We start from the raw sequence: 20548 nt of genomic DNA, 5'->3' as shown, positions 1-20548 counted from the left end.
AAGTCAGTATTATGCTAGCAGCCTTCAAATGACAATGTAGGACTCTTAGCTCCTCCTGCACGAGGCCTGCCTGGATGCTGCCACAGTCCCACCTTGATGGTAATGGACTGAACCTCTGAAACTGTAAGCCAGCCCCAATTAAATGTTGTTCTTATGAATTGCCTTGGTCATGGTGTCTGTTCACAGCAGGAAAATGCTAACTAAGACACCCATCTTCTGGCAGTCTCAAGTTTAGGGTAGAACTGTGTGTGCGAAACTGACTTAGCCCACATGCCCCTCTCCACGTCCATTCCCTCTATGATGTGAAGTTCTGAACTAGACATGGCCTGTAGGTTCTCCATCCACTGCTACTGTACAGCCCGAGAGAGAAGGATGGCTTTTGTTTTGTTTTGTTTTGTTTTTACATTTATAATGAGGAAAGGGGCTGGGGATTTAGCTCAGTGGTAGAGCGCTTACCTAGGAAGCGCAAGGCCCTGGGTTCGGTCCCCAGCTCCGAAAAAAAAAAAAAAAATGAGGAAAACAACCAACTGACCAAACCCTTGGTTCATGAAAATTACACGAAAAATATTTCCATTCAAGTTTCAGTATCTATAAATAAAATTATAGCGACACACTGTCTGATATATTGTCTTTGGCCTTCTTCATGAAACATAATTGAGCAACAGTCATCCCAAATCTAAAACACTTACCATTAAAAGTATTGGTTATTTTTTTTTTTAGTATTGGTTATTTTTAATTAACTCTACAACATATTATAAAATATATCTACAAGAGTTTGTCAACCCCCGAAGGAGACCATTCTAAATTCTATGTCTAAGCACAGTAATCAATCACATAGAAGGAACTTTACCCACATGAGGTTCAATAGGCCACACTGCTGACCTCTAAGAAGTCACATCTTGAAGAGTTAAGCAGCCCCCAAATCCACAAGTGCAGAAACGTGAGAGCGCCAGGTAAAGTCGTTTTACCTGCCTCCTCCATAGAGGGTGTTCAGAAGAATGGCTGCAGTCAGAGTAAGCCGCACCGGAACTTTAAGTCGTTTAAAACCTTCCCTCAGCCTCAGTTTCCACTCCTATAAATGGCATTAACACCACACTCACCTCTCTGGGCTGCTGTGAAGGTGAATGAAAGGACGCACAGAAAGGGATGGCTTCGAGCTGCGGTCCCAGTGACCCACCCTGGGCGCCTCCGGGCGCAGCGGCGGGGCGCGCGGAGGAGCAGGCGTGGCCAGAAGGTCCTTGTCAGCGCCTTCGGGTCTCGAGCCAGGCTTCGGCCCACCGCGCCCGTAATGGAGAGCGGGCGTCGCGTGTTCCCACCTCCTCGCGCTCACCGGAGCCCTGCACGGACCTCCGAGCCCTCACTCCCCGGAACTCTTCCGGCGTCTCCAGGGCAACGGCCGGAGCACCGGACTCCTGAGCGCGACGGACCAACAAGGAACGCTCTCATTGGCTGGAGTGTGGCCTTGTCAGCCAATCGGAGCGGGTGCCTGAGCCACTTACTGTCTGGGCCGACCAGCAGGTTCATTGAAGGCTGTGTGTGTCTGGCGCGCACATCGGGAAGCTGGCTGGCTGCTTCTGCACTCTGCTACCTACAGGACTTAACAGTTTTGTTTTATTTGCTTTGGTTTTTGTTGTTTGTTTTAAGCAGTGTCTCACTAGTGCAGCCCGAACTAGCTTCGAACTTGTGGCTATCCTCCTGCCTCGGTCTCTGGGTTGCCAAGGTGGACCCCACCCACCCATCACACACTACTACTTGCACGCGTGCTTTATGAACTCGTGTTTGCAAACTGGGCCCCCCGCAGTCACCAAAACAAGGGTATTGCTGCCAAAGACCTGGAGCAGGTGTTCTGAAGATAATGAAAACCTAAGTGACACGCTGGCGGGACTACATAGGGCCCAGGCCAAACCTCTTCCGCCTGGTCTGGAACTCGGTATTTATGGTTTATCCTCGAACTCACAGAGATAAGCCTGCCTGTCTCCCAAAGGCAGGTATTAAATGTATGAACTAGAGTCGGACTGAAAGAATTAGAAACTCAAATGGCTTTAATACAAAAGAGCATGGGAGCAGACTCGCTTAAGAAAAGTGTCAGAGAAGATTGCCAGGTTTTGAGTTGAAAAATCTCCCAATAAGGAGAATTAATGAAGCTCTTTGGGGAGGAGCTCCTTGCTACTGGAATTTAAAGTGGCTAGTGACTCCAAGGATGATTTAGATAACCATAGTGGGCTGGAGAGACGGCTCACTGTTAAGAGCACTGACTGCTCTTCCAGAGGTCCTGAGTTCAATCCCCAGCAACCACATGGTGGCTCACAACCATCTGTAATGGGATCTGATGCCCTCTTCTGGTGTGTCTGAAGACAGCTACAATGTATTCATGAAAGAATAAATATGGGGGGAAGAAGCTGGGAGCTGGCTCAGCAGTTGAGAGCACTGGCTTCTCTTCCAGAAGGCCCTAGTTGAATCCCAGCACTCACACAACCGCTCACAACCAGCCTCTTCTGGCTTCTTCTAGCACTGCACAATGTGGTGCACAAGCCATACTTGCAGGCAAAACACTCGTACACATAAAATGTGTTCAAAGGATTCATTTTATGTAAGTGTATGGTAGCTGTCTTCAGCCACACCAGAAGAGGGCATCTTTAACAATGAATGTTACAGCTTTTTTTTTTTTTTTACCATATTTTAAGAGTTTGAAAACTTGTTTAAAGCGAGGCATGGCGGCACACACCGGTCGGTGATCAGGTGTTCTCTATGAGTTCAAGATCAGCCTGGTATACAGAGTTCCAGGACACCTAGGACAACACAAAGAAACTCTGTATAGAAAAACAAAAACCAACCAAACAACAACAAAATGTGGGGAAAAACTTGTTTACAAAAAAAACAAAAACAAAAACCAATAGCTGCATGATTCAATCCATCCAGTACGAAGAAAACAGCTTTATTAATATGCCAGGAGGTTAAAAAATATATTACCAACTTTGACTTCAGAAAAGTATACACTGAAAGAGGGGAAGGAGGAACAGAAAGAACAAAAAAATATTGTAGCATTAAAATTGTGTAAATAGGGGTTGGGGATTTAGCTCAGTGGTAGAGCGCTTGCCTAGGAAGCGCAAGGCCCTGCGTTCGGTCCCCAGCTCCGAAAAAAAAGAACCAAAAAAAAAAAAAAATTGTGTAAGGGGGCTGGAGAGATGGCTCAGTGGTTAAGAGCACTGACTGCTCTTCCAGAGGTCCTGAGTTCAAATCCCAGCAACCACATGGTGGCTCACAACCATCTGTGATGAGATCTGATGCCCTCTTCTGGTGTGTCTGAACAGCTACAGTGTACTCATATACAATAAATAAATAAATCTTTTAAAAAAAAATTGTGTAAATAGTGAGTCTTGGTGGTGAGACCTCTGCCTGTGCACACTAGGGATGCTGGGGCAAGAGGAACACTGCCAGTCTGTTTTATACAGCAAGTTCAGGCCAGTCAGGGTCACACAGACCCATTTTCAAAACTGGAGTGGCCTGTTTATTGGAACCAATTTCCATCACTCAGTTCTTGAAAACTTGGTTTAAGTGAAAGTATGATATCCATGTGGGGATCTAAAGAGCAAGGGTTCAAAGGTGATAGAATATTGATCATGCCAGAGCCTCAAACAAAACAGAATTGGCAGACAGCCAAGCTCAGAGCCACCTTGGGGTGGGGAGAACATTCGAGAAGTGAGAGGCTCTTCTATGCAGACCAACATGCAATATCAGTGTGTGCGGTAGGGTTGACAGACCATTTGCCTCTCAGTCCAGATGAGAGTTCGTCAGTGCTGTCCTTGGGTGTTGTGTACCTGTCCTCAAAATTCAAACATCCCCTGTTAGAGAGAGGAGCTTGGATCATAAGTCTCGGAAACTAAATGAGCCCCAGTCAGCCTCCGAAACTTAGAAGATGCGCAGCTCTCCTTCTGCCCAGCTTAGCTATTTTGTTAGCTTGATACAAACTAGAGTTATCTGGGAAGAGGAGCCTCAGTTGAGACAATGCCTCCATCAGACTAGCCTGTAGGCAAATGTGTAGGGTGTTTTCTTGATTAGTAATTAGTGTGGGAGGACCCAGCTCTGTGGGCAGTGCTACCACTCGTCAGATGGTCCTGGGTTGTGTATGAAAGCAGGCTGAGGAAGCCATGAAAAGAAAACCAGTGTCTTCTGCCAGGACTAGATGTCCCAGGGTGGGGTGGTACCCAAGGGGGAGGGTAAGGGGGAGGAGCAATGGGAAGAAGGATTTGTGGTGGAACTGGGAGAAGAGGGTGGCGGGACTGTGAAGTGAATTTTTAAAACTATTATTGGGGAAAAGAGGAAGCCAGTGTCTTAGGGTTTTATTGCTGTGAAGTGACGTCATGACCACAGTAAGTCTTATAAAGAATAAGGTATAATTGCGGCTGGCCTACAGTTTCTTTAGGCATGGTGGGAAGCATGGCAGCCTGCAGGCAGCCGTGGTGCTGGAGAAGCAGCTGAGAGTTCTACATCTCGGTCCACAGCCAGCAGGAAACTGTGTACCACACTGGCCGTAGCTTGAACATAGGAGACCTCCAAGCTCACCCCCAACAGTGGCACACTTTCTCCAACAAGGCCACACTTCCTTTTTTTTTTTCTTTTCCTTTTCTTTTTTTTCAGAGCTGGGGACCTAACCCAGGGCCTTGCACTTGCTAGGCAAGCGCTCTACCACTGAGCTAAATCCCCAACCCAAGGCCACACTTCCTAATAGTGCCACTCCCTATGGCCAAGCATTCCAACACAGGAGGCCATGGGGGCCATTCCTATTCAAACCGCCACAGCCAGTAAACATCATCTATTGCCTACCCTACAATTCCTGCCTCCAGATTCCGCCGACTTTATCGCACGATGGATTACAACCTTAAAGTATAAAGCAAACGAAGTCCCTTCCAAGTTGCTTCTTGCCGTGGATTTTTTTTTTTTTTAAATCACGGAAATAGAAAAGGGAATCGAGCCACTTTCCCAAGGTTATGTGAGGGTTAACAGTGGCTAGAGAGAGTAGAATTTCGTGTCAGCCAAGCCACCTGCAAGTCGTTCAGGGAGCTGTGGGCATGCAGCTTTCTGAGTGGTCACCCACACTGAGGTGGGCCTTCCGGCACTGCAGCTGCATTGGAGCCGGTCCTGTTCGGTAAGTAACCCCACCCACCCATTCACCCTCACCTAAGTAACTGCCTTTGGTCTGTTATTAGTGCAGGATGAATAGACATCTGTTAACATCTCTTAAGTTAAACTCATGAGACACCAGGTCTCTCGATACTAACATGCAACCCACAAACAACCCTTGAGCTACTGTAGGAATCGGGACACCTTGGCTGAAGTACTGAGTCCAGGAACAACGGGAACGGTAAGCCAGAAGGAGGGACTCTGCATCTATGTTTTGTAAAAGGCTTCAGCAGAGCTGATGAGAACACGAAGCAGAAACCAGGGAAAGTCTATTGATAACTGACTTTAGTCACTATGTGTACCCTACGGAACAAGATTCCCAACTGGACATTTCATTGGCACACAATAAGAATACAAATGATGGGCTAGAGAGATGGCTCAGTGGTTAAGAGCACTGAAAACTACTCTTTTAATAAAACAAAGTGTGGATTTAAAATTTAGATACGCTGTCTTGGGGTTTCGTTGCTGTGAACAGACACCATGACCAATGCAAGTTTTGTAAAGGACAACATTTAATTGAAGGACAACATTTAATTGGGGCTGGCTTACAGGTTCAGAGGTTCAGTCCATCATCATCAAGGCAGGAACATGGCAGCATCCAGGCAGGCCTGGTGCAGGAGGAGCTGAGAGTTCTACATCTTCATCTGAAGGAAGCCAGGGACAGACTGAGCATCCCCAGGAGGGTCTCCAAGCCCATCCCCACAGTGACACACTTCCTCTAACAAGGCCACATCTTCTAGTAGTGCCACTCCCGGGGCCACGCATATGCAAACCATCACACTTGGGATATCAGGGTGTTCATAAAGTTCCAAACAAGATGGATTAATACCAGCCTGGGAATGACAAGCACCGTCCAGGCTGAGTTGAAATCTCACCTCCACATAGAGTCAAAGCCATGAAAACAGGGAACATCCCATTTCCATGATCAGCCAAGTCCCATTTTTCAGAAGCCAAATCCAATGCCCATGATGCCGTAGAAGGCCAAGGACGGTAGGAATGAGGTAAAAACTCACGTTCAAATAAATGAGTTGTCTTTGACACGGGAATGAGGAACGACCATTGTGAGAACGGAGAACCTGGAATCTACCGGTCTGACTCTGCAAGGAGGGGTGTTTGGGATGAGCATCCAGCTCGCCCTCCGCCATTCAGGCCTCGTAGAGCAACTCTGAAGACATCCAAAGGGCTTAGGATGGTAGGTCTTGGGGTCTTAGTGATCGGGGCCTTCCTTGTTCCTGTAGCTTAGCTATAGCAGGATGTCAACGCTGGGGAGATGCAGGCAAGAGAACACGCCCCGGTTATTCTCCAGCCGTTAGGGGAGAGATTTTTCGCTCTCCATATGGTACAGAGGAGGAGTGAGGTTGAAAGGTCAGGTGACCGCCGGGGATCAGACAGCAGTGCGCTGGACCATACCATCATCTGATCTCAGTGTCTCACAAAAGAAACACCACCTCGTGAGTTTCAGGAGGCACAAGCTGAGGAAAGGCTTCCAAAGGATCCCTTGGGTAATGAATCCATCCCCCTCTTCTCCAGGACAGGGGCCACCAACCCCCTCAACTTTGCTGGGGTGAGATCACCCCCTCAGTAACATAAGGGCACTACTACCGATCCTCAGGGAGCTTCTAGATCCTCTCATCCCTCAAAGAGGCTCACGCCTCATACCTGGGCAATGCAGTCCATTCCACAGTATCTCACCCACATAGTTAGAATGTTCTGTGTGAATCTGACTCTGCCAGAGGCACTGTGCGGTCTCAGTGAGGGATACTGTTGCCATCAGTCACAGACCTAGAGGCCAACTTTGCCTCCCATCACCTCCCACATCCATGGGCACTCCGCCTACAAACCCTACTATACCTAGCGCCATGTTCAATATCGCTCAGCCGGCTGCCCTCACCTCGTACCCTACATTAATAACCACCTCACCCCAGCCTTTGAATTATGTTAAAATTCAAGGGAGATCGAAGGGTCTCCAAGGTAAAGCTTTTAATGTGAGACCCCAGCAGGATCACTCACGAACAGGAGGCCTAGGCCAGTGTCACGGGAAACTAACCTTATTAGCTTGTAGACTATACAGAATATAAGGGAAAAAAATTAATTTGACATTTCATAGACATCCTAAACACGAGGAAGGACAACCATCTAACTGTGCAGGGAAACAGTACCAACCAGTATCTGTGGGTTTCCTGCTGTAAATGCTGCATAGAACATCTGGAAAGGGAGGAGGAGACTTCCTTTGGGCTCCTCACCCAACCCGAAGGGTCTGAAATGCAAACCCACGTAGATGGGGGATGGGAATATCGGCAGTTCAGTTTGCAGTAGAAGGAATGGCATGCTAGCAGATATCACATCCTCCTCCACGGTTGGCATGGTTTCTGCCATGTGCACAGGTCCAGTGAGGAAACAAGAGTCGCAGTGCACAGTGAAGCCCCAGAGATGGGACAGTCCCTAAAATGCAGCCTGCCTTATTCTCCAGGCCAAGCTCAGCGGTCAATACCAATAACCCAGGCCAAAGTGAGGATTCTCTTTACACTAGGCTAGACCAGTTGCTCTCATGTCCCCAGTGGTCTGCTCATGGATGCAAAAAGCTGGACTTGCAGGCTGAACCCTCCGCCGCAGACATCAGTAAACATCAAACCACAGCCCCGAGAACAGGAAACATCCCATCCCTTTGCCCTCATGAGCAAGTCCCACCTCTAGAGTGTCAAGGATGCCAGAGAGGGGATTACAGAAGCAAAGAAGTCCTGTTGGTGTTTGCCCGGATACCGGGAAAGGGAATAACACTCGAAATGTATATAAGAAATACTCAAGTTAATAAAAAAAAAAAAAAAAAAAAAAAAAAAAGTCCTGTTGGGATTATGCTCTCTTCTTTATTTGCTCTCCTCGTTCACGAGGCTGGGGGAGAGGAAAACAGGTCAGTGAGATCACAGACACTTATGCAAAAGAGGGATCTGGTATCGTATCTGCCAGGAGGCCTCTCTGGAAGGGCTCTGGACAGGCTCAAGCAAACGCCCTGCGTTCCTTGTCTCCATCACAGAAACGTCATAACAGTTCCTTTCTTTCCGATCTGCCAGGGCTCCAAGGGGAAGAATCGGATAATGATCCTTTAGGAAGTAGAGAAAGAAATGTCAGCTCCTTGACACACTCCTCCTAGGTCAAGGTACCTGCCGGACATCCCAGGATAAGCTCTCAGGCCAGCCCAGAGGATATCTTGCCAATCTGCCCACTCCAGCTGATGATCTTTGCACCCAGACAGTCAGGCGAAAGGCGATGGTTATACCGGGCCCAGGGCAGGCTTAACCAATGGCTTCAGTAAGTGTGCTCAGGGCTCAGGTACACGTGTCAAGCTAACACTCCCCCTGCTTCTAACCGCAGGCTCCTACGGGCATGCCCAGTGTACCAGCCATTTGGTGTCGAACCAAAACCTGGCTCTAAGCGAGGCACGGGTTCAAATCTGGTTCAAATCTGTGGAGTAAGTGATTGCTCAATCACAGAGCTCAGAGGAAGTGCCTGGTGATAGTCTCGCACCAGGGCGGCTGTGCACAGGGCTGACACCCTCAGGGTCTAATACAGTAAGGTTGGTCTAATACAGTTATCCACCTCATGAAGTTACTAAATCTGCCCTGAGGGCCCTGGAAAGCGCCTGCAAGGATCAAATGGAATACTGGGTGCAGGGACCCTGACACAGGCTACGCACGAGTGTTATTGTTAAGAAGCATTGTCTCGGGCTGGAGAGATGGCTCAGTGGTTAAGAGCACCCGACTGCTCTTCCAGAGGTCCTGAGTTCAAATCCCAGCAACCACATGGTGGCTCACAACCATCTGTAATGGGATCTGATGCCCTCTTCTGGTGTAGTGTATTTATATAAAAATAAATAAATTAAAAAAAAAAAAAAAGAAGCATTGTCTCCTCAACCTAAGGACAGAGTCTGAGCATCCAACCAACACAAGCAGCCATTACCAACTTTCCTGAGCCTACAAGGACTCCATTTTGGAAAGCTCTTTCGAACTTATCTCTTCACAGGCATGCTCCAGACTCAGGAATAGGAGACTCTAACTCCACCTCAGACTGTAAGGATTTTGGGGAGGGGGACATCTTCTTGTGGGAAGTCATTTAGCCTGACCTACTTCCTCTATGGAAGAGAGGGCTACAAACTGGAGATAGTTTATTTCCAGGTTCATCTGGGATCTCTGGGCTGAGGTAGTCCTCAAACCAAGGAATATCTAGGCCAATGGTCTTTTCATTACCCGGTGACTCTCCAGGAGCCTTATCTAGTCCAAAGGTTATCTGCCTCAGGCCATAACCAGATTCCCTCTGACCAGGCTGGAAAACCAAACACCCTGGTTCTGAGACCGTGCGGAGGCCATCATCATAGTGGTTCTGAGTGCCTGAGCATAATCTCAGCACACACCAGGAAGCATTGGGGTTTCCCAAGCCATCCTTTCTCAGGACTTGCAGGGATGGCTGCAGAGCGTTGGAGGAATCGAAATCTTGCAATAACTCTGATCACAGACCCACAGTACCTAAGGAGCAGATACACTGCACTTCCTTGGACTAAGACATGGAGTGCTTGCTGGAACCAGCAAATGGTCCCCCACCCCCCACCCCAACCTCATACAGAGGACAGAGTCACAAATACGTTCCCTCACTAGCTCTACATACCTGTCCTGGTCCAGGGACAGCTCCTCGGTGAGGAACTTGAAGAAGCTGGAGCTGTGGCTGCGGTTCTGCTCCGCGGTGCCCACAACACCGATGGAAGAGATCAGGAGGTGGGCGCAGGGCTCTGTGGATTTGTTCATCAACAAGGTCATGCCCGGTCGTATCGTCACGCTCACGCGCTGCAAGAAACACAAAAGTGAATAAAACCCTTGGGCAGGGCAAGGCTGGTGTCCAGAAGCAGGCGCGGCAAAATTCTTAACGTGGGGGTCCGAGGGAACAGGGTTTGGGGCACTGTCTAGGAAGCTTGGAAGTCAGTCACGTCAGGGTCACGCCTGGGAAAGGTGACTAGGAAGGGTCCTGGAAAGGGAGGATGGGACACGGAAGGTCAGAGGTTAGCAGGCGGGTGGGGTCCCTGGGGGTAAGAGAAAGAATCATTGGGAAGTCCAACCCCTATCCCACAAGTTCTCGCCGATCCTCGCTCACGTCTTCGGGTTTGTCCAGGATGGTGGCTGTGGCCGCACACAACCGGTTCTCCAGCCCTGCGGGTATGCGGCTAGCCGGCAAGTTTGTTTCCAACTCAACGAACGGCATGTTAGCAGGAGAGGGATCGCCAAACGGTAACTGCACCGAGAGAGCAGTGGGAGCCAGTTGAGGTTCCAGAAAAGGAACACGGGGAGGGAAATGGAGGAGGCGAAGGCCAGGAGGCGGCGGGAGCAGGGAGGGTGAGCACAGCTAAGTTCCTCATTGGCCAGGCAGAGTCGGCCCTTCTAGATTGGCTATCAGAGCTACTCCTCTTCCGCTGTCACTTGTACCGGCTCCAAATTACCGAAGTCCCAGCTTCAGTGTCATTGGCCCTCTCAGTCGGCAGGGGGCTCTGTTTCCCTCCGAGCGTCTCAGCTAATCGCCCGCAAGACATACGTTTCTTTAGGAGACTTCACACCGCCAGACAGGCTTAACATTTCTTGAATGATAATGATTACTTCAAATTCAATACGGGAACCGCACGTGAGGTGTGCCTGGGCAAGACCCTAGGGCAAGGGCATTTTCATCTGGTCCCTAAGGTGATTTTGTAACCTCTTCTGTCTGGGCTAAATCATTGTCCACCAGAGAGTGGCAGAGCTACTTAAAACAAGGCAATGCGGCCGGGCGCTTGTGGCACAAGCCTTTAAGGGCAGCACTCTGGAGGCAGAGGTAGGCAGAGCTCTTGAGTTTCCAGGCTGGTCTACAGACTGAAATCCAGGACAGCCAGAGCTACACGGAGAAACTATCTGAGAGAGAGAGAGAGAGAGAGAGAGAGAGAGAGAGAGAGAGAGAGAGAGAGAGCTCCAGAGAGGGAAGAGAGAGACAGAGAAGAGAGAGACAGAAACCCAATTTGGCAATCTGTCCAATTGCACAAGGAAAGTGTGCATACTTGTTGAGGTTTGCCCTGGAGTTATCTGTATTTTGATGCTAATTCCACTGCCCCTAGGACAGCCGCCTAGGTACTCAGGAATCAGGTAACTTCACCAGAACCTTCTCCCCATGGAATTTGTAAAGTACAGGTGAGGGGCAGGTACAGGATAGAAGGAGGCCTGTCATTGGAAGAAGGAAGGATGGGAGGGAGAGAAGTTTGAAGGAAGAGAAGGAGACTAGGACAGAAAGGAGGAGACAGGAGAAGAAACTGAGGAGAGGGTGAGAAGCCATGGCAGGTGATGTTAAGATCTGCTGTGTATTTACAGGTTGTTATTAATGTTCCTAAGGGATGGATGGTACCGGGCTTTGTATGTTTAAGTGGGCAATTATATCTTATTATATTTATTTATTTATTTATTTATTTATTTATATGTAAGTACATTGTAGCTGTCTTCAGACACACCAGAAGAGGGCATCTGATCTCATTACAGATGGTTGTGAGCCACCATGTGGTTGCTGGGAATTGAACTCAGGACCTCTGGAAGAGCAGTCAGTGCTCTTAACACTGAGTCATCTCTCCAGCCCGTTGTGTGTTCTTTTTTTTTTTTTTTTTTTTGGTTCTTTTTTTTCGGAGCTGGGAACCGAACCCAGGGCCTTGCGCTTCCTAGGCAAGCACTCTACCACTGAGCTAAATCCCCAACCCCGTTGTGTGTTCTTTTATGTGAGGGTTTGAGTGTAGGAAAGTGTGTGGTGGCAAGAGACACTGGGCCGCCTCGGAGTTGAGATGTGTTTCTGCCAAGATATCTAGCAGATATCTTGGAATACCACAGTGCTGGACCTAGCCAGTTAAAAGACAACTATATATTTTTTTATTTTTTTATATTTTTACAACAACACATACTAAAGGAGCCAGAGGCAAACGGTCTGAAAGACTCAGCTATCACTATGCTGTTAATGATGTCTTTATTAGGTAAGGCGCATAAGAGATGTCCAATGGCACCAGACATCCTGTGACAGTTTGGAGCTGGAGACAGGCAGAAGGCAACAGTCAGAGTTAGAAGGCTTAGAGCAAGAATTTGGAAAGTCAGAACATCAGGAAACTTCCACTCCTGCAAGGGCAGTCACGAACCAGCCCTGCACCCCACCTATACCAGGGAGCGAAGACCCTGAGGACAAAGGCCTTTCACTAGTCAGTCAATCCCCATCTCTGATATGTATTCAACTCAAAAATCATAGAGTCTCCCTGTCAAAACTAAGGAAGGGAGGCGCTGGGGTTGAGGAGCACAGAGGTCCACGTGGTGCCAGATATCAAATTGTGTGTGTGTGTGTGTGTGTGGGTGTGGGTGTGTATGTATGTGTGTGCACATACATATACGAAGGGCACGGGGGTCAGTGTGAGGTCAGAAAAGGAACCAGGGAACCAGAAAGGTATGACTTGGAGGTTGGGGAAAGGTTGCTTTGTAAAGTTTCAAAGAAAAGGAATATGGCCAGGTAAGTTTCTCCCAAGTATTTTCCTGCAGCTCTCTCCAGAAGTCAGATAAGAGCTGACGTCACAGCACAAACCGAGTGGGGACACAGAGGAAGCACCGGGGATGCCGAGAGGAAACTGGACCAGAGACTCTGTGTCCTAGTGACTGCCAAAGACACAGCCTCACCTCTTCACTTGCGTGTACACACACACACACACGCACACACCAAGTTTCCCTTGACTTCAGGCTGTTCCCTCAGTGCAGCAGGCATTGAACAGAGAGCTTCAGTTTCTCCTTCAAGGTCGGGTCCATCAAGGGAGGCATATCTTTGGCCTTCAGGACGACTTCATGGGCCTCCTGGAAGAGGCTCTCCCCCACTGCGGCTTCCACCCGCTGACGCCACGCAGCCAGTTTGGGTCGGCTCTCGAAGATTTTGCAGCCAGCACTGACAGGCTGTGGGGCGAAGTTAGCCAGGTAAGTTCCACAATCTGCAAGGCCTGTCAGTATCCCCCCCCCCACTACATTGTCCCTCCTCCACCATGTGTGAGGTGCCTCTCGATACCCTCCACAGAAAGGATTGATAAGAATGCACTTTGTAATGATATAAGTGACTATTCAAAGCTCAGTCATACATCAGGCACTTCATGTCACCCCCCTCCCAAGGCTTAGGGAATACTGGGGAAGACAGAGAAAGAATATACAAGCCTGAAGAAAAAGGAAGGGAGACATGTGGGAACACTGGCTTCCAGGTGTGGGGAAGCATGGCGTTTGCATATTATTGGGCCCATTAGCATCCTGTCATGGAAGGATGAAGGACACTTGGGGATAGTGGTTAGGAGAAGGGTACAATTTCTTCATTGGTAAGGTGTCCATGCTCCTGAGAACAAACCCTCACCCTTCATCCTGTAAGCAGCCCTGGTGAAATTCTTTGGAAAACACACACACACACACACACACACACACACACACACACACACCCCAGAATGGAAGCTAGTGGGAAATCAGTAGGACCAAAATATACTATGTAAACGTATAAAAGTATCATAATAACACCCACTATTATGTGCAATTAACATGATAATCAAACAGGATTAGAGATGAGGAAGACTAAGGCACCGAGGGAGGGGTGACTTATCCAGGGCCCCACAGCCAGAAAAGGCAGCAAGAGCAAGGCTTATCGGCTCCCTCCCAGGGCTCTCCATCATTGAGCAGGCCACCCAACTCCACGATACTCACATGCATCAGTTCTGTGATGGCCACCAAGTCAGCCACGGAGATATGGGGTCCTGTTAGGAAGGCCTTGTTCTGCAGGAACTTGTCCTCCAGCATCTGCAGGCATCCATCCAGTTCGGCCAAGGTGGATGCCAACCTCTCAGGAGGAACCGGCTGTCCCAGGAACACAGGGAACATCATCTGATGGACCAGCAAGAAGAAAGATTTGGCTCTGTCCAATACTCACCTTTTGTCCCACTTTTATCCCTCTGTTGTCTTTCCACCTGTCCATCCACCCATCTCGGTTCTTAAGATCTTTCCTTTTCCTTTCCCCATATAAAATCATGCATGGCTCTCCAATTGTCCTTAAGGCCAAGACCTCAACACAAAACCCTCCCTGATGTAGTGCCTGCCATCCTATCCCCATTCTGCATCCCCTTTGATTACAAGTAGGACTTCTCAGGAGAGACATGGTAGCTGATACCCCATGGAAGGAATTGCTGAGCTTTTAAAGCCAGTACTCAGGAGGGACACCAGCATGAAATGCTGACTGACAGTCTGCGCTGGAATTCTAAAATCCCTAAGGTAAAACATTGGAACAGAACTTTTAATTAAATATTTATTTACTTATCTATTTGTGTGAATGAGTGCACATATGCTCTCATACACGCATGCGCATGCCCTCCATCACTACAGGATGCTTATGGAGATCAGAAGACAACTTGCAGGAACTGGTTCTCTCCTACTACTGCATTGGATCACAGGGACTGAACTCAGGCTGTCGGGCTTGGTGACCAGTGCCTTTACACCCTGAGGCTTGTCACTGGCCCAAGGACTTTTCTTTGGAACAGGGTACATACACCCTCTCTGATGCACTCTGCGAGCTAACCCTGTCCTTCGTCCCCACAGCTCACCTTCTGCCACATGGCCCTGCTGCAACAGCTCCGCAGGGCTGTGTGCTGCCAAGCCAGGTACTCATCCACACGAGCTCGGGTCTGTAGGTCCTGAGGGTACCAGTGGTCAGGTGCCTTGTACTTTCTACTCAAATACAGCAAGATGGCCACACTGGAGGAATGCAGAGGGATAGAGAACGTTCCCTGGTCACTCTTAAGCCACCTAGGTCTCGGACTAGGGAGTGGTGTACCTGAATTTCTGCAACCATTTCTTACCCAGCCTGGGGAGTCTTTCAAATGCAACAGAGATGGGAGCTCTCCTCTCCTCAGATTCCCCCCCCCCCAAGGGTGGGGGGGGTCCTGCCTTCCTGCAGGGAAGGTCAGAGCCTTTCGCTATTCTCTACCACCTCCCCTCACCCCTGCGCTTGCCTGCATCACCCCAGCAGTGCTGGCCTTAGCTCTTCAGCCTGTACCTGCGAACGGTCTAATGTCACAGCCAGAACACAGCTCCCACATCCCTGGGACATCAGTACAGGAAGGTCCCTGCTTGCTTACCGCCACCTCAGCAGCCAGCTTCTCTTTCATGTCTCACTGGGAATCGCTAACCCTGACCCCACTACGACCTATCTTGTCTCCGCTGTACTCTCAGCCTGTCACGTTACTGGTTACTGTCGCTCCCCACTCCGAAATCCGAGCCCAGTGGGGGCCCAGATTATGATGTGCGCAAGCTCCAGGATTAGACAGCGACCTGGTGCTGATGCTGCTCAACAGTTGGCAGCTGAGCTCAGTGGGCGAGCCTTGGCTTCTAGGGAAGTAGTTCCTCCCTCCTGGTGCAGCGCCACTCTCTCTCTCTCTGGCACTATCTTTCCTCCTGAGGGCTGGGCTATCAGGGAAGCGGCCCAGAAGCAGACTGGGCTCCCCCATCTCCCAGCCTCCGTTTCCTCACCCGCAAGGCACAAGGGGGATAGATGAGGCATACCATGTGTTCAAAAGTCCCATCTCAACCCCAGGTACCTGTTTGGGTTTTTACCCCGGGGCAGGCACAGAAGCCATCATCCAAGTAGGCAGCAGCAGGCCCAGACAGGTGGCCTGCCCCACACAGCTTGGCGGCAAGCAGGGAACCCATTACCTCTCTGCCAAGACGAAGTCCCCATCCTTCAAAGCCGGCACCTTCCTCAAAGGGTTCACCTGGGCAAAGGCATCAGTGTAATGCTGACCTGCGGAGAGACCAGAGCACAGGGCTTGAGGACTCGGGGGCTTTTAAAGGCCTGCCTGTCTCCTTCGCTACATTCAGGCACCGGTTTTCCGCGAGAAGCCTCAGTGAAGAGGAAGCCACCACGCTGTCCGGTGGATCCTCTCACGGATCCATTCGCCTCCACTCCCGTGAAGCCTGGGTCTGAGTGCCTACTCGGGTCTGAGAAAGATTCTGCACCTGATTCCGTGCAGATATGGCCCACAGTCATCCTAATTCAGGTGTCCAGTCCCATTTCTGAGCCCTGATCGCTATATCAGGTGAGAACTGGGTGGATGTAATGAGAATTTTGGTTTCTTTCTTTTCTTTTCTTTTTTTTTTTTTTTTTTTTTTTTTTGTCGGAGCTGAGGACCGAACCCAGGGCCTTGTGCTTGCTAGGCAAGCTCTCTACCACTGACCTAAATCCCCAATTCCCCCCCCCCCTTTTTTTTAAAGCGCAGAAATATTATGGGAATGTGTTTTTGTTTTAATCCCTGGTGCGGGGACGTGGGGCTGCTTTCCCGCAGGTGACTGTGATTTGCCTCGTGCTCTAGCAAGAGCGTGGTCTTGCCAGCTGTACAGAGTTGTTGCAATTGTATGCCATTTTGGAACTCTGGGGACTTTTCAGAGGATATATAAATGCTCGAGCCCCGATGGAAAGGACAGGTTGGCAACTGGGTGCTGTTGGGCTGTGCTTTGTCAAGTAGTCCTGTGTGAAGAGACAGAAAAAAAGAAATCCAATATCCTGACACCAAAGATCAAACTTGCCCCAAGGAACTCAACACCTCTTAGTCAGCAGGAAGTAGGCTAATGGTTCGTAGTTCCTCTCTTCCCCCTCAATCCTTTTGTTCCCTCCTACCTAGCGTTAGGGGGTTGAAAGGGTGGAAGAAGAGGGGTGGAGAAGGGCAAAAGAAAAAGGAACCTGAAAAGTAGCCAAAAGTCCGTTTACAGATGGCTTCTTCTGACCGGACTGGGTGGCTTGTGTATACCCCAGAGCTACAGACCACCTTTTTCTCAGTTCTCAGCTCAACATAGCTCTTGCCAGAACAATTGTCCCATTCAGCCACTATGTCTCCCAGCAGCTCAACGTGTCTTTCTTTTCTGTGCCAAACCCTCAGAGGCCCACCACCCCCGACCTGGGATTCCCAGATGCGGAACTCACTGTCTCTCTCCCAAACCCCACGCCTAAGCCAGATCTGATGAGTTCAAGTTAGGTTGCCCCTGAAAGGAAATTTATACAGATTTAAGGTTTAAAAATATGAAGTTAAAAGAGTATGTTTCAAAATTCACAACCTCAGGACTAAACACTGTGAAAAGCAAGTCCAGGCAGCCCCTCCCTGCCGCTAGAACTAACAGACCATAAAAGAAAAGGAATGTAGAACAGACCAGGAGTACCAGATCTGACTCACAGGCCACCTGGCAGGAAGAGATAAGTCCCCAGCCCCCGACATTCAGGACGCCCCAAACCTGCCAATGTGTGTAGCTATACCTTATTACCTCATCATGTGAAATAGCCAATCATATGTGAACATGTCTATGTGCCTCGTTTGAATCCACCAATCCCCGTAACTATGCATCTGCTTCTGTACGCCCGCTTCTGCTTCCCCAAACCCTATAAAAGCCCCATGCTGGAGCTGCTGGGCGCACAAGTCCTCTGAAGAGACTGTGTGCCCGCAGGTACCTGTGTTTTCCAATAAACCCTCTTGCTGATTGCATCCGAGTAGACTCGGCTCGGTCATTGGGCGCTTGGGATTCCTCCTGAGGGAAAGGTCCTCTCCGGAGGTCTTTCAGCTCCGTCAGTGTGAGTGGAGTCAAAGGACATTTGATGAACTCAGGTTCTAGATACATCATCTGTGGATCCGTCCTTCCTTCCACCGAATGGACTCTACTCTCCTTCCACAAACTATCTATGTGCAGCCCGTCCTGCAGCCCAAGCTGTTAATACCCAAGAGGTGCTTGAGCTAAATAGGACTCAGCTAAATAAGAAGTTCAAGATTTTCTGCTTGCCCCACCCCTACCCAACCCCCGACCCCAACCTGACTCCCATGCTCCAGCTCAGTTGTAACTCTGTCTCTATTGAAATCAGTAGCTGGGGTTTTGCACCACCCCCATCACGCCCCCAAGGCTAATCTGAGCAACTACACGAACGCCATTCTGTGGCTATTGAAGAACGCCATTCTGTGGCTATTGAAATCTGCTTCGGTAGCGGGAGTTTTGCCCCACCCCCACCCCCCACCCCGCCCACAAGGCTAATCGGAGCAACCCCATTCCAGCTCAAGTCAGAGTAGCCTCTCCCACCGTCCTTTCACAGAGCCCTCTGGCTGACCAGCAACTTCCACAGAACAAACATCTAGAAGGGGGCATGTATGTGTGTGATCTGGGGAGGGACGGGGGGGGGGGGGAGGTGGTGAAGCAGGCCTGACAAGCCTGTAATTCCAGCTCCCTGGGGAACTAAGAAGGATCACCAGCTCAATGTTTTCACTGGGCTAAGAAAGAGTGCAACATCTGGACTCAGTTGCACCCCTCCCTTGACCGTGCGGGTGCAGAGGTGCACGGTACAGCAGGCTGCAGACTTCCCAGCCTGGCAACAAAGCCCACCTTTAAGCAGCTCCGTGGTATGAAGCTTTGTGCCGTTATTCTTGCTGCGACTCTGTCTCAAAATGACAAGTAGAAAGCACTTTGGGAGTATGGCTCAGTGGTGGGTTGCATGTATAATAGATATCCTGGTTTGGTCCCCAGTAAAACACGCACATGCACACACACACACACACACACACACACACACACGAATGGCAAGCAATGGACACTGGAGGGGACTTGCTCTGGTGGGTAGAAGAGACACAAGAATCCTGAGTGGAAGATCACACACCCAAGTAAAACAACCCTTTTCTAGTCCAGAATGTAGAAAGGCAAGATGAGGATCCCTCCCTTAGGAAAGGAGTTTGTCTAACTTTTTTTTTTCTCTCCAAAGCCTTTAAGAAGGTTCCCCATTCTTAAATCTCCAAAGGTGAGATTTTCAAGCCAGGCTCCCCTCCTCTCACCGGAGCTTCGAGGGCGCCTTTGCATCTGGTATTTGGACGGATGCTATTCATCAGGCAAAGGTTCTTTAAAAGTTCACAGCTGATAACCGATACAACTGCTTTCTCACCGGAGCGGCTTTTGCACAACTAGCCTGACCGGTCGGTCACCCACCGGCTGCAGAGGTCGGAGGTGCACGATACAGAAGGCTGCAGACTTCCCAGCCTGCCCACTGGGCCCACCTTTAAGCAGCTCGATGGTACGCAGCTGGAAGGGGATGCCGTTCTTCTTGGCGAAGATGTAGACGGCACGGCAGGGCTGGGACATCAGGTCCAGGTAGAGCTCCAGACCCATGGCGGAGGCTGTGGGAAGTAGCCGCTGGCAGACCTCGGAGATCGGCCTCGGGTGAACTGCCTCGGTGGACAGAGGCAGAAGCAGCTGCAACGGCGAGCAGGAACGGCTGGGTCTTAGTCCTTCAGTGCTTCTTAGCCTCGATCGGAGCTCGATCCCAGTCTTCCCTCCCATTGGATGTTCAGGAGAACTTTGGGCCAATCAGCGGAGGACTGCAAGTTTAACCCTTGAACAGATGAACCTGAACTATGAACCCCGGTCTGGGCTGGGGGCCAAACTGTCTCCCGTACTTCCGTACTTCGGCCAAATGAGGAGCTGAACCTCGTAAAGGGAAAGGTGACACGAGGGGCGTCTCTGTTGGTGAATTTAGGGGCAAAATAGCCGTGCTGTCTGCCCTCTGTTCACTTTCCCTCCACTCACAGAAAAGGCTAAGGGAGGAGTGGCTCTCGGAGACCCTTGACACAGAAAAGGAAGAAGTGGGGTGCTACTATCAACCCCATCCAGTTCCCTGGGCCCAGGATTCAGGTTGGATATGATAATTGGCCAAGTGTGCAAATGCTAGGTCCACACCCCCCTTTGAGGGAAATGATCCCGCCCTGCTCGTTCTTATTTATTTCACCCCAGTTAATCCCTCTAGCAGGTGGGAGGATTGCAGACAGGCCTAGGATTGGATAAAACTTCTCCACCCAATGCAAATTAAAAAAAAACAAAAACCTTCAGGGGCAGTCAGGGGTGTCCGAGGCCCATATGATGTCATCCTTTCCCAAGATGACCTCCGCAATTCCCCAAATGATGAATTTAAAACAAACAGACAAAGCAACGACGACAACAAACCAGGTGCCTTGTCACAATAGGTCATTGGGAAACTTGAGAATGGCTTTGTCTTCCTGGTCCCAGACTTTCTCTTTAAGGAAAACCTATCCCCCTAGTTTAGTGTCTGTTTGCCATAGTGGAAGATAACCTCTCTAGACTGGAAGAGAGAGGTCCCTTCATTCCCCCACCTCTCCCTTTTGGTGCGTAATAGTTCTCCACAAGTCACCTTTGCCTACCTCTCCCCCATCCCCACTCCCAACAACGGCAACACCCCATCCGTAGGCTTCCTTCCTGGCTGCCTTCCAGTCTGCTCCCCCATCCCACCCCCAACAGCT

The 20548-nt window shown here is 49.7% G+C and overlaps 3 protein-coding genes and 1 long non-coding RNA gene across 11 annotated transcripts in view; 1 reads left to right on the top strand and 3 right to left on the bottom strand.

Annotated features, from left to right (window-relative positions):
* Cabin1 (calcineurin binding protein 1) overlaps positions 1-1397 on the bottom strand; it is a 122052-nt gene extending 120655 nt beyond the window's left edge. For 2 of the 5 annotated variants that reach the window (XR_005497345.2, XM_063279580.1), the window contains exon 1: positions 1101-1396. The gene's annotated coding sequence lies outside the window, so the exon portion shown is untranslated. Of the gene's footprint in view, positions 1-1100 lie in introns of all 5 variants that reach the window. The other 3 variants (XM_039099132.2, XM_039099130.2, NM_053575.2) reach the window with 3 other exon arrangements.
* A 6628-nt stretch (positions 1398-8025) lies between these two features.
* Positions 8026-11122, bottom strand: Ddt (D-dopachrome tautomerase). Of its 2 annotated transcripts, NM_024131.2 has the most exons (3): positions 10318-10497; positions 9838-10013; positions 8026-8279 (listed from the first exon to the last, which is right to left on the bottom strand). In NM_024131.2, the coding sequence occupies exons 1-3, from the start codon at positions 10423-10425 to the stop codon at positions 8207-8209; spliced, it is 357 nt and encodes a 118-aa protein (NP_077045.1). In that variant the 5' UTR covers positions 10426-10497; the 3' UTR covers positions 8026-8206. The 2 variants fall into 2 exon arrangements, with proteins under 2 accessions (NP_077045.1, XP_063135059.1); XM_063278989.1 differs by having other exon boundaries at positions 8026-10013; positions 10318-11122.
* A 1050-nt stretch (positions 11123-12172) lies between these two features.
* On the bottom strand, positions 12173-20529 carry Gstt3 (glutathione S-transferase, theta 3). Of its 3 annotated transcripts, XM_063279467.1 has the most exons (6): positions 19292-20529; positions 15930-16017; positions 14822-14972; positions 13932-14108; positions 13591-13598; positions 12173-13148 (listed from the first exon to the last, which is right to left on the bottom strand). In XM_063279467.1, exons 1-6 carry the CDS (start codon positions 19572-19574, stop codon positions 13031-13033), a joined length of 825 nt encoding a protein of 274 aa, XP_063135537.1. In that variant the 5' UTR covers positions 19575-20529; the 3' UTR covers positions 12173-13030. The 3 variants fall into 3 exon arrangements, with proteins under 3 accessions (XP_063135537.1, NP_001385971.1, XP_063135536.1); NM_001399042.1 differs by lacking the exon at positions 13591-13598 and having other exon boundaries at positions 19292-19529; XM_063279466.1 differs by lacking the exons at positions 13591-13598; positions 19292-20529 and adding an exon at positions 16099-18015.
* On the top strand, positions 14104-16408 carry LOC134483890 (uncharacterized). The gene is made up of 2 exons (XR_010061054.1): positions 14104-14492; positions 14604-16408. It is a non-coding gene; the product is annotated as an uncharacterized LOC134483890 (long non-coding RNA).
* Positions 20530-20548: the final 19 nt, after the last annotated feature.

The sequence above is a fragment of the Rattus norvegicus genome, chromosome 20 (assembly GCF_036323735.1).
Source record: "Rattus norvegicus strain BN/NHsdMcwi chromosome 20, GRCr8, whole genome shotgun sequence".
In the NCBI taxonomy this organism is placed as follows: Eukaryota; Metazoa; Chordata; class Mammalia; order Rodentia; family Muridae; genus Rattus; species Rattus norvegicus.
Note: the sequence above shows the minus strand (reverse complement) of the source record. Positions and strands in the feature narration are given on the sequence as shown.